At 50.2% G+C, this 13,765-nt stretch overlaps 1 protein-coding gene across 1 annotated transcript; it reads right to left on the minus strand.

The window, feature by feature from the left end:
* Window positions 1-4,870: 4,870 nt before the first annotated feature.
* Window positions 4,871-5,328, minus strand: H257_16178 (hypothetical protein; the record flags this gene model as incomplete). Its single annotated transcript, XM_009844532.1, has 3 exons — window positions 4,871-4,998; window positions 5,071-5,183; window positions 5,237-5,328. The coding sequence occupies 3 exons, from the start codon at window positions 5,326-5,328 to the stop codon at window positions 4,871-4,873; spliced, it is 333 nt and encodes a 110-aa protein (XP_009842834.1).
* Window positions 5,329-13,765: the final 8,437 nt, after the last annotated feature.

Here is a 13,765-nt window from a genome sequence, read left to right on the forward strand (position 1 = left end):
AGACTAAAAGTGCCAAAAAGCAACCCGATACACAAGCCACCCAGAGAACAAGGTAGTGTAGTGCAAACAAGAAGTTGTAGTGGCATAGAAGTGCCAGGTTGCTCATAAAGCGAGGCAAAAGCCCAAGGATGCATACATGCAAAGGTAAACAGCGCAAAGTGAATAAGACAACGAAAGTAAAATTGGTGTGGCTCAAAGAGCGGTAATGACCATCAGCGTCAGGAGCAGACATAGAAGTGAGCAAGCCCCAACAAGGTCGGGGGGCGAAATGAAGGCGTGAATAAAATGGTGGCTAAAATAGCCGAGGCAAATAAATGCGAGGTGGAGAACACTACTGATCTCCCCCCTTAAACGAAACGGGGTAAACTTGATAATTTTTGAAACTTTATATTATCCAACCATATCGGAAGGTGATGACTTTTTCAAAATTCGAACACTTGAATCGTTTGGCATTGAAATGGATGACATCATTTCCACTGTGAGAAACTGCTGGAGACGCACTGGCATACTCAGCTCTGACTTGGAGACGCCCAACGCTTGAATGCATGTATAAATGGTTGGTTCAGACAGCCTGCAAATACCTGTAAGAGTTAATTTACTGTGTGAATTGCATAATTTGCTCCGTTTCGTTTAAGGGTGGAGATCAGTAGGTACAGTTACCGTGGAAGCCACGAGGCATAAATACTGTATGGGGCAGGGGCCACAAGGCAGGAGTGCCAAAGGCATTGTTCAACTAAGAGACGCGATCACTTAGGAAGCCGCCAAGCTTTTAGATACTGCAGTACGTAGTATGCAGAGTGTTGCAGAACCTGCGAAGCGCAGGTTTCGGGTGGGCCTTTGTAAAAAAGTCAGCAAGTTGTTCTTTGGTTGGACAATAATGGAGAATAAACTCCTTGTTCTCAACGAGATCCCGAACAAACATGAAACGCTCATCAATGTGCTTGGAGCGCCCATGATGTTTAACACTTTGGGCGATGTTGATGGCAGATTGGTTGTCCTCGTGAACCGAAATCGGTTGATCACTAGTATGATGTAGTTCGGCAGCGAGTTGCCGAATGTATAAACATTCTTGAATGCAAAGGGTAAGAGCACAAACTCGGCCTCGGTGGTGGGTATAGTCACTATGTCTTGCTGCTTGGACAGCCAAGAGATGAGGTTTTTAAAGGACATGATCAGAAATCCACTGGCACATCGACGAGTGTCTGGGCACATGGCGTAGTTGGCGTCCACATAGCCGGACAGAAATGGCTTGGAGACATAGTCTCATCCACCGAGCATAAGCCCATGAAGAGAGGTGTATCTGAGATAGCGTAGAATGCGCTTGGCAGCACGCCAATGGGCAAGACCCGGGTTGTGCAGAAACTGCGAGAGTTATTGAAGTGCATAAGCCAAGTCTGGGCGAGAGCCCATGGCTAAGTACATAATACTGCCGACGATTGACCGATACGGCTTTGTTTGAATAAAATAAATATCCTCAGATGAACTAGCACACTGGGTCTTGGATAGGGCGTAGAGCACTTAAAATGAGTGGCGACGGGCTTTGACGTAGACATGTCGAAGCGATCAAACACTGTAGAATAGTAACGAGATTGATGGATCAACATAGTTCGTTTGGAACGGTCACGGACGATTTCCCAGCCGAGAATATCTCGTACAGGACCTAAGTCCTTCATCTGGAAAAGTAGTGATAGTGACTCCTTGAGAGCGGCAGCAAGAGCCTTGGTAGGAGTAATGATCAAAAGATCGTCGATTTAGAGACTAACTATGGTAAAACCATCATCTCGGGCTTTGAGAAGACACAGCGGTCTTTGTGAAGGCGGGCAAAGCCAAAGGAAGCCATATAAGTGATAAAAGTCCAGTACCATAGGTGAGGGGCTTGTTTGAGTCCATAAAGACTCTTTTGAAGCAGGCAGACATAGTCGCGCCTAGAGGCAGAATCAATCAGGGAGCCAGGAGGCTGTTCCACGCGAATAACGCAGTCAATTTTGCCATTGAGAAAGGTGGTTTTGACGTCCATTTGCTCGCATTCCAAATCATGGATGGCCACTAAGGCAAACAGGAAGCGAAGAACTTCAAGTCGAACAACAGGTGCAAAAATGTCCGTGTAGTCGATGTTTTCTTGTTGCATGAACCCTTGGACGACAAGTCGGGCCTTGTAAGTGCCATCAGCCTTGAGTCGAAAGACCCAGAGACACGGTAGAACCGTCTCATCATGACGACGTTTGACAAGCATATAATTCGGTTGGAGAGTAAACACTCGTATTCGGATTTGGCGGCTAGAAGCCATTGGGCATGGTCAGGGCGTGACATGGCATCACCCCAGTCTTTGGGGTCGCTGTTGTCGACGCGGTCGGCGAGTAGAGCGTAGATGAACAATGGTCCCATAGGGGCTGAGGGTGGAACAGAGTTCACTGGTTGTGAGGAAGGCAACGGCAAAGCCGTAAGTGTATAATGTGGTTCGTTGCTGTAGGCGGCGAGGGACTTAGACCGGACTTGTCAACGGAAAGGTAGAGAACACGTCGAAAAGACGGTCAGGTAGAGCTACAGTAAGTGCCATGATGGGTCGAGACGACGTGGGTCGTGCTGAGAGGGTGGGCGGTGATGGAGCCAGATGCTTGTCATAAATGATGGGAGTAGGCCGGTTCTCAATAAGTGAGTGTAGTGAGGGCAATGGAGCATTGGGTTCCAAGGATGGAACGAAAGTAGGATTTGAAGAAAGCCGTCTACGATATGAAACTGCAGCATCAACAGAGTTCACCGCGGGAAATTCGGACTCCCAGAAGATAACGTCACGAGTTTAGATGAATGCATGAGAATGCAAGTTCAATAGAGTATAACTCTTGCGGTTGTGTGGGAGACCCAGGAACATTGTGTTGACGGCAGGGGGATCGAGCTTGGAAATTTGCGCGGCACGTTGAAAGTGCACAAACGCTGTGCAACCAAAGGTTTTGATGTGACCCAGCGAGGCGTGTCGGTTGAATACAACGCGGTAAGGTGAGAAACCCTTGTTCGACGACGACGGAGCGATGTCAACAAGCCATGAGGTATAGTCGAGGGCAAGAGCCCATAAGAACTTGGGGAGAGCTCCTTCGATGAACATAGATCGCATCTTCCGAACAACAATGCCGATACGGCGTTCCGCGACAGCGTTTTGCTGAGGCGAGGAGGCGTTGGAAAACGCCGCCGGAGTGTTGTACTTTGGCCGGATGAGGCGGTCAAGCTTCTCGAATTCTTTGGCGTTGTCACTTTTGAGAGTGCCAATATCCGTGGGGTGCAACTCGCATACGTCATGTTCAAAAATATACATGGCATCCGTAGGAAATAGTTCATATGTCTCATAGAGATCTTTGCGATAACGCATTGGATATGCCCACCTAAAGCAGGAATAATCGTCAATGAAGACTACGAAGTAGGCAGAGCCACCTGCCGACAGAATCGGACTGGGTCCCCAGATGTCCATGTGCACAAGGGCAAGGTAGGAAGTAGCGCGGAAGTCCGCTGAGGAGTCATAAGGACTACGCTTGGACTTGGCGTAATGACAAGTCTCGCATAAGTGACCACGAAGGTGCTTGGCCTTGAAGAGCATAAGCTCGGGGTTTGTCTTTGTCATTTGTTCGAAGGCATGAATGCCAGGATGACCGAGACGACGGTGCCAAATGCGCGCAAGACTAGTTGTGGAAAGTTCTGAGTCACCTACGACGCTGACGAGACAGTCAGTTGGAACATCAATAGCATCGTGGACTCGGGTAGTTGTTGGTGTGCGAATCATAGCATGGGCAACACTCAAGTAGACATAGTCTGTAGTTAGAGGAGGCGGTGGAGTTGACTTAGGGACCATAGATGGTCGATGGGAGATAGGCGCATAGCGCAACACCGACGAGTAAGCAAACATATGCAATTGATCGATAAAAGTAGAAAATCAACTGTATTTCGTCGAAAAGGTCCGCAGAGCGGTTTCGAACGAGGCCATCATGACACGGAAACGGGTCGAGTCCGAAATGTGGAGAGACTCCCCACGGTGCGGATCGGTGGACATGAACTTGGGTTGGGCAGGGAACGAATAAATTCCAATGGCGTTGTTGGATGCATTAAGCACGTCTCCAGAGTAGGTGATGATCTCACACATGTCACGAGCCGGAAACCGGAATGTGATGTTGTCGTCCGACGCTTGGCGGACGGAGAACAGGTTGAACTGTAGTGGAGCCCGACATCGAGACGCAAAGTGCAAGGACGGATGTCATCGACTTGGTCGCGGGACGACATGCCCACTAGCTTCGAGATGGCACCATAACCGACAACTGGGAGTGTGGCACCGTTCCCGGCTGTCAAAGACAACGCACATGGAACGTAGCGCGAGAAATAATCGCGGTTGGGGGTGCATGAGGTGGATGCCCCGGAATCAACGATTCAATGTTCACGTAGAGCGGGGAAGTTGGTAGAACCATAGGCCAGCCTTCGGTAGAGCAGGGTCACCGGCATCATGCTAGCAGTAGCGGAGATCTGCGTGTAGGGCAAAAAAGCCATTGCCCTTGATGACTTGGAAGGGTGGATGGGGACGGATACCGTCCACACATCGGGGTGGGGAATTGCAGACTACTTTGATCGGCGTTATCGACGCGGTGGTGAGAACATCACTGCGAGTGACCGAGAAGGCACTGGGGGGAACAGTGGAAGAACCACTTTGGTTGGGTTGGCTGGGATGTGAAATAATGGTCGCGGTGGGTAGAGTGGTAGGCGATCAGTGACGAGAATCTCGTTGGATGAGACTTCAGCGAAGTCAAGATCGCCTGCATCAGCGGGAGACCCGTAGTTGGCTGGCAGCGAGGCCAGCTCGACGGCAACTGGCGTGAGTGGCAGAGCCGAACGAGGCTTAGGATGGTAGGCGCGGCAGTGATGCAAACACATCAAAGAGTGGGGCAGAGCCCGTAGTAAAAAGCTTTGGGTGATACGGAAGGCGGATGCGGCTTTCGAGGACGCCGTTGAGGGAGGATGGCAATTCTTCAGACACCCCGACCTCCCGCGAGCTTCACGATTGACGAAGGAGCCAAGTCCACGGCCGGTAACTGGGACCTTGAGCCACGATTTCGTTGTCACGCTGATACGCGTACTCATGGTCCCTTGGCTCTTCGTACACCTTTTCCTCGTCATAGACGGTGCAAATGTCAGTAGCAGACAAATCCACACTGGCAACCGATCCTCGACCAGCACCAGGAACCGTCGAATCCTCGATCTTCACGTTTGGATTCGCTGCTTGGTAAGCCCCACGGACGCGGGCGACGGCAGCTGTAATTGGTGCTCGCTGTTTAGACGGACCGCTTTGTCAACCATCGCTTGCAACGCTTCGCGCGTTGCCTTTCACTGCTGTTTGCGTTGTCGTGCCTTGGCCTTCTTCTTGTCGATTGACTTCTTTTTGAAGAGGGTCACCTTCAAGCCATGCTTGATTTTGCAGTGGGCTCGGAATGCGCGCTAGTTGGCGTAAGTCACGGTGCACCTTGGACAGTAGAACAAACCATCCGACTTATGGAGCACTACTTCTTCCAACATTGTAAATCTGCAATTGTTTTTTATTTGAATAAACGAGTTGCATTTCTACGAGGGTTTCTATTCCAGTAAAATATCTTGAGTATGATTAGTTGAAAATGTGAAATACTAATTGCAAGGTCGAGCCGAGTTGCATTTCTGCCAGGACCGTTTTTCCGGTAAAGGAATCTTGCATATGATTGGTTAAAAATGTGATATTAGAAAAAGCATGTGATTGGATTAAAGAGCACAATAGTACTGTGCCTGTAGTATGTACTGTAGCGCAAGGTTGCACAGCTGTCAGCTTCAAAATGAATGCAAAACGACACGCATTCAGTAAGTTCGTCCGTTGTTCAGATCTGATTGCGCGCTTTTAAGCTATTGAGTCCGTTCTTCCCAGGTTGCCTCTTCGAAAGAGCCAAAATATTTTACGTGAATTTCACTTCGCTGCGACATGTTTGACTTTCAAACTCTAACTCAACAAATCTTCGAAAGAGCACTAATGTATGGTATAAATTATAGCTCAAGATGACAATAACACTACCTTTTGAACAGCGGAATCGAATACAAAGTCGCCTTGCACCAAAACCCGTCCCCTTCATCTAGACATACAGTACGTTCATCATCGCTTATGTCGCCGAGGATGGCTACGTTCGCCATTTCCGGCAGCCTCCAGACGCATTGGACATTATTCGGCATGCTTTGTGTCCAATCCAAAATGCCAATTCCTTATATGCAAGCTTTATATCAAAGAAATGATGTGCTGGGGTACCTCTGCTAGCTGTGGCCGCAGTACTCCCAGGCCCAAGCACAAGGACTGTGGTATATATACACCTATTCGAACATGTAGAACGGATAGTGCCACAACTATTGCGAGCTACCGGTAAATACTGTTGCTATTTACGAAACAAATACGAAACGTTACAATGTCTAGTATATACTACTTTTACTACTAACCAAAGTACTGTTGAGATGCACGTCATGAAAATGCAACACGAGTAGAACCTCACATGCACTATAGTAAGACGAACTCAAGGACTGTATGTTGACAAGGTCCTTTTCAGTGGCTGAACCTACTGGACACCTCAAATGAGCCACGACTCAATTCGACGAAGTTGTCGTGTTGCCAACATGACGACAACTGTTCCGCACCCCGCTCTGTCGACGTTTCGTCGACCAGCACAGCAACCACAACGGTGGTTAGACTCACAATGCAAACTGACTGGTATTAACTTTTATACTAACCAGTCGTCGATGTCGTCACGCGTTGAAACCAGACGAATCTCACCATCCCATGTAGGTGCGGTTTGCCCTCGGCCATTTCCAAGGGCACACGAGGCACTTCTGCGGACGCGGCAGAACACGTCCCCCTACAGAGGATGGCCCAGGGTCGCCTCTAAGTCGTCGCGCATTGCCTTGACGACGCCGTCGCTGGCATTCTTCACGATCCAGCGGCGCAGAACGACCGCAATGTCTTCATAGAGTTGGAGGGCTGACTCGAAGCTTCTTCTTCGTCCAGACCTTTCCATTTGACGCGCACTTCAAAATTTCCTTCGGCGCTGCGGCAAGCGCCCAAACGTTCTTCGACGAAGAATCCTTCGTCACCAAACGCGGCATAGTCCACCAGGGCATCGGTGACGTCCAATGCGGCGTCGCTGAAAAACTTCAGCCGGCTGGCATGGTGGACCGATGTAGCAAACGTCTCCACAAGCTGTTGGACTTCCATCACATAGTCCGAGTCGACCCGCGATACGCGGTACGGGCCTTTCGAGTTGAGTGCCAACTTGGTCGGGAATTTGATGCTTTTTCCCAAAAGCACAAAATCGCCCAGCGCAAACTTCGCCAAGCGCACATGCGCATTATTCTCGCGGCGGCCTCGCGCCTGTTGCCGCAACTTCTCGCTTCGAACTGCTACATCGCGGAGCATATTATCCATGGCTTTTCGCAGCGCGTCCATGTGCTTCTGACGCGCCTTCGAGAGCCGTGAGTACTTCCTTTGTCCTTGGGTGTGCGAACCCACTTAAGGCGTTAAAGAGGGCAAGACTTGGAACGCCGTCACTGGAGTCACACCGCCGGTCCCCTGGCTGGTGGTTCAATGCGCTCTGTACCAGGGCGAACACACGGTGCCATTCGTTCCGACGAAGCCCTCGCAGGATAAGTTGATTAACGACTTCCACCGTGCCGTTCGCCCACGGCGTGTACGGCGTTTTGATGTGGTGATGGGCACCGATCGTCCTCTTGATCTTGCCCACGACTTCGTTCTTGAAATGGGTTCCGCCATCGGAAATCCATGTCGACACAGAGCCATCTGTCGCAAACCAATCCATCATCGCGTTCGCCGTGCTTTCCGCGTCGGCCGTTACCGAAGGGAACCAACGACAACCCCCACTCATGTCGTCCTTGACGACAATCACAAATTTCCAGCCATTCGCGTGTGGAGGCAGTTGGAGCCAGTCGAAGTGGATGAGCTCATTGGGCAACGCCCCAGGGCCTCGGTACCATCGTGCCATCAACACACAGGCAGTCCAATCAACTGCCCACAAAGGTCTTCAGGTCTTCCTTTGCGGTTCGACACTCAAATTGCTCGAATACGCCTTGGGTTGTCACGTCCACTCCGCTGTGACCGGCCGCGCCTTGGTGGGCAATGATGCAGATCCACAGCGGTCTCGGGAATCCGAATTTTCCCAGCGACGGACACGTAGCACCTGTCGCTGACGCTCCATGTCACATTGGTGACGTCTTCGCCGGCAGCTTTCCAGGTTGCCTTCTGTATTCCCAGTATTTTCCAGGCGAAATCCTTGTCTTGTAGGGGCGAGACAACAACCAGTTGTCGCACTCTCGCCACTGCCGCAGGAAATAGAACGCCACGCCACCGCTGAGCAATTCCGCCGATACGTTCGCTTCCCCCGCCACATGCCCGACGGTGCAGGGGAAGGTCACCATCACCATAGCCCACTGTTCGAGCTTGTGGGCTTGGTACGAGACCATGTTGCTGTTGTAACCCAGCGGGTTAAAGGTGTACACTGTACAGAAAATTGCGGTGGTCAGTGAATAGCCTCAATCCCTGGTGCCGGAGCAGCAGGTACTCCAGTCGTTTGCACGACTCGACGATCGCAAACGCTTCCTTTTCGACCGTCGGCCACCGGGCACTTGCCCCGCCAAACCCACCACTCAAAAATGCCAACGCTCGTTCCGTTGTTGATCCACGGGTAACTTCGGGCGGGATATGCGTGCAGGCGGCACCCCAATGCGTGTGGCTGGCATCGGTGTAAAGGCAGATGATCTTATCTGCAGATGGATGCGACAGCGGCACCATTTTCCGCAACGTGTTCGGACGCCCACCCGACGGCAGTCAACTTGATTCGCGCCAGCGCCGTCTTCTTCGACTCACCAGCGGCCTTCGCCGCCACGTCCAGCAGGCCCCGCAGCGGATCAATCGGTTCCGACTAGCATCCAATTTGTCAATTGTTGCAGATTGGCGCCAGATGTTGGCGTGTCCAGTGCACACAGGCCCTGAACTCGATCAGGAGAATGGGAGATCCCTTTGGTGGAAATCACTTTCCCGCACCACGTGGCTTCCTTCAAGAAGAAATTACACTTCTTCGGATGCAGCTTGAGGCGGAACTTTGCGCAGGTGGACAGCACCGTGTCCAAGAACACAAACAGCTTGTCCGAGCTGTCTGCGTACCCCAGCAGATCGTCCAACCAACCCAGCACCCCGGCTTACAACAGTTCGTCGAACATCTGGTTCACCACGGACTGGCAATAGGCTACGGCGTCCGTCTGTCCCATGAGGATTCTGGTTGGCATGTAGACACCGAACGGTGTCATGAACGAGTACCACATCTGGCAGGATGGGTGCAGTGGCAACTGTCAATACCCCTTCAGCCAGTCCAACGTGAAAAACATGTTGATGCCGACCAACGTCGCCATCGCGGCGTCCAGGTTCGGTATCGGCCAGGGCATGGGGATCGTCCATGCGTTGACCGGGCGAGAGTCGATGGTCATTCGATATTCGCCAGGGGCTTTCTTGGCCACAATCCGCGGCGCTGCTGCCCATGTCGCACGGTTGTTGCGGTAGACGAGGCCTGCGGCCTCGAGCTCTTCCACATGCTGTTTCAAATACTCCATATGGGCCGGCGGGTACCGGCGCAACGCACACTTCACGGGCACCGCTCCTTCCTTCAACCGTACTTTCAACGGCTCGACATCCACCGGCAAGTCTTGCCCAAACTCCAGGCGAAAGACATCGGCGTGGTCATCCAAAATACGCCGGAGTTCGCCTTCATGCGCAGGGGAGAGGCCAAGCTGGATGACCTCGGCAATCTTGCCGTCGAGAATGCGCTTTATTTCGCCGTCTTGGTCGGCGGGCTTCTCCATTGCTGGAGTGGAACACGCCACGCCCTCGACGTACAATGCGTCTTTGGGGTCTTCCTGGAACGCCTCGTGCAGCCGGTTCACATTCGCCGACGTCTGGTCGGCATCTCCCGCTTCGTCCATATCCCAGACTCGACGCTGCTTCAAAGCGTCGACAAGCATGTCGTCGACTGAAATCCCCAGTCGCTCCATAAGGGGACGTCCAGTGAGAACGTCGATCTCGCTCGAAGTCCACGCAAAACCAGTCGACCTCGCTCGAAGTCCACGCAAAACCAGTGGGCTGATTGATGTCTCCAACGTCACCACTGCACTTGCCGCGTCACATGGAGAGGCTTGGTTGTCTCTCCGTACGGCTTCAACATAAGTCTTGGCTTTATCTCAACGTTGAGACTTGCACCAAGACGCTCCAGCGCCACGAGGAGGCCTTCCAACACCAACGTCTCCTCGGACCCAGAGTCAAGCAACCCTTGAGGAAGTGTGAGAACGTCCTCGATCGACGCTTGACACTCCATGCTGTTCGCTGGCTTCGTGCTCGACACGAAGTTCACCGACCGACGGCGCGCCTGATGGAAGTCGTCCATCAACCTCGACATCTGTAATGCCAGGGTGTTCCCGCACTCGGTGTGCCGTCGACTGACATTTCAGGCACTTTGGCTTGGGTCGCTCTGGCGGCTCGTCTCTTTTATGAGCACGCCAAGTAGGAGGCGCGACCGACGTGCCACTGGGCTGCTTTTCTTCATGGACCGGGCTGAAACGTGGATGAGGCCGCGTGTTTTCCTTCCGAGGCTCCTCTGCCGGCGGCTTCGAAGGTTTTTCTTCGTCCATGCTGCCATACAGCTGGTACCCAATGGCGAATTGCCGCAGCCACTTGACGTAGCGAAATTCTTCTGACTTGAACACTTTTTTCCGCTGTAGTTGCAGCTGCTTCGTCATGGTTAGCTGGAGTGGTGCTGGCTTGATCGCTTTGCTGATGATTCCCACCACTAACTTCCCTTCCTGATGGAGCACCCACTCTTGGCCGTCCGCCTCGAGGGCTTTCATCAAATTGTCGAGCATTCGACTCACTCGACTGTCGGCGCCGAGGATATTGGTGTCGAACTGTACGGCCACTTGAAGGCGCTTCGTCAGCACTCAACGGGTTCTTCATCGTGGGCCTCTATGAACCAGGCCACCCACTTGTCTTCTGTCACATCGCCATGTGACTTCCCAAAGTCAAGCATAGCGATGCGTCGCTTTGAAAACAGGTCCATACACGCACCGACTGACATCAAAAATGGACGTTCGCCCGTTGATTGCAATGCCATAATTTGCAAGGTATATCGCTGGTATTCGGCATTCGTTGATTCCTTGAACGACGATGGTTGTGCAACGCCGGCGCGTTGAGTACCGTCACGGCATCGTCGAACCCCATGTCTACATCCTCAGCTGCTTGCCCGGCAGCTGGTTCCTCGGATCGTAACGGTACTCTCGCTGCCATTGCCGGTGCAGCGGATGCTCCCATCTTGGGCCACTGCCTTGTGGTGCCAACCCGATCCGGTCAATGGCCTGAGGTTGGGTTTTTTTAAGAAAGCCGATAGGCCCGCGGAGACGTCCGCGACCTTCATGCCCTCGTGGAGCCTGCTGTAGGTCTTCTTCCCGCTCCGGCGAACGAGACTTGCGGCTTGACAGCTCAGCTTCCGTATCACTCATTGCATAGTCGATACGACGCTCTAAAGAATTCATTGTTCCGCACCCCGCACTGTCGACGTTCCGCCGACCAGCACAGCAAACACAACGGTGATTAGACTCACAATGCAAACTGACTGGTATTAACTTTTGTACTAACCAGTCGTTGATGTCGACCACACGTCGAAACAAGACGGATCTCACTATCCCATGTAGGTGCGGTTTGCCCTCGGTCATTTCCAAGGGCACACGACGCACTTATGCGGACGCGGCAGAACAACAACCATCATCCGAGACAGAGGCTTGGATGATACAAGTGGCAACATATGCCAAGAATACGAATGACTGGACAAGATTTGATGTTAATTTTATGTTGGTGCAAACCACCATGATGCATGTATGTACAGTACAGTACTTCGAAGTATATGCTTATGAGTGAGGCACGGCGAGTCCGATGAGTGCTGTATGTCATGGCGAATGGAGGTTGAGAGGAATGAGAGTTACACTAAGCTTATGGTGGAGAGAAGGAGGAGAGACAGTCAAACTACCGGTACAGCCCCCCAAGCAAACACCATCGTAGCTCCTGGTCCTACTAACGCCATACCGGCACTGCACCATTCATGTGTATTGGATAGCTGTAGACAGACGGGTACACCATTCCCATGCATAAGCCACCAGTAAAGTAGTTCAGACAATGTGTGTATTCGTACGCTTCACGATAGCCAGTCCTTGGGTACCAATAAAGACCATCACACTGTCAACTTGCGACGATATCGCCATGCAACTGTGACTCTCAAGGAACTTTAATTTGTGCGTTTCAAAATCCTTCAACTCACACTGTGTATATTTTAATCCAGTGTTTCGTGAATGTTTCGTAAATCAGTGGTATTTATTAATACAGTTAATCAATCTTGAAACAAATTAGAAGTACCACTCTTTTAGACACATAAAACCGACGCCAAAATCACAAAATGTATAACGCAAACAAAATATTGTGATTTGCAGTTTGTAAATAAAAAAACGAACAAATTTGAGCTCGACAGTCTTGAGGGGGTCTTTGGAGAAAATTCTTGCTAAAGTATGGTATAAACGTGAGCGATAAATAGTTAGTATAAAAATTGTAGCTCCCAGTCTAGCCTATGACATGATCATTTAAACACATCATCAATGTTAATATTCTCGCTAAATCGATGCTGCAAAATTTCAACATTAGTCATTTTTACCTTATTAATGTATATACTTCCACATTTAATAAACGCGCTTTATATTCTATGCATAGAAATAGATGAAGCACTCAGAAAAATACTCTCATAATCGATACTACTACTATGTAGTAGTACAAGCCCATCCCTTGGTAATTTAGGATAACGTAAAAAATCAATTTAAGACACATGACTCAATTTAAGATATATGGTCAAGAACCAATCAAATGGCGCAAAAGTATTTGAAGAAAAACTTTGCAAATAAATATCCTCTTCATTTCTATCCGGAAAGGAGAGAATGTATATTGGAAAGCTCCTTGCGAATTTATAACCTGCCCAAAGGATTAGGTCACTCTATAATTCAATACCCTAAACACCAAACTTATAAGCAAATGATCATACTTTGATCAAGATAACAAGATGTGTCTTAAATTGATTCTCAAAATTATATCAAATTTGCTTGATTTTGCTAGTTTTTCTCACGCAATACGACTGCAAAACACAATAAAATCGGTATGTGTTGTAAAGAATTAATTCAGCTACAATCTCCAAGTTTCGGAGGTTGAAAAAGTTGCCTGAGCGTGGAGATTTGGAAATTCTCCCGAGTTACTGATGTGTTATTTAGAATACAAGTTACTTCACCTTTTTGCGGTTAATTTCGAAAAAAATCTGGTATATTTTGTGGAATACTAGTACCATTTAAATTCGTGGAGCTTCATGATATTTCGCGACCTCGGCATTTAGTTCCGTGGGAACGTCGAATTCACTCATTATATTTCGTGGACTGCCAGTATAAGTCGTGATTTGCTCAGATTCCCAAACATCCAATATATTTCGTCACGAGACCAGTATATTTTGCATGTTCAATTCAACTTGCTCTGATTGGTCAGAAAACAGCGCGCGAAACCGTCTTTCGCGCAATTTAAAAGCCTTCTCGATGAAGCACCTCCTCATGGTTCCCGACCTTCCCCTCATCCTCCCCAATGGCGATGAATCTCCAT

This window comes from Aphanomyces astaci (genome assembly GCF_000520075.1).
Source record: "Aphanomyces astaci strain APO3 unplaced genomic scaffold supercont1.81, whole genome shotgun sequence".
NCBI classification, from domain to species: domain Eukaryota; phylum Oomycota; class Saprolegniomycetes; order Saprolegniales; family Verrucalvaceae; genus Aphanomyces; species Aphanomyces astaci.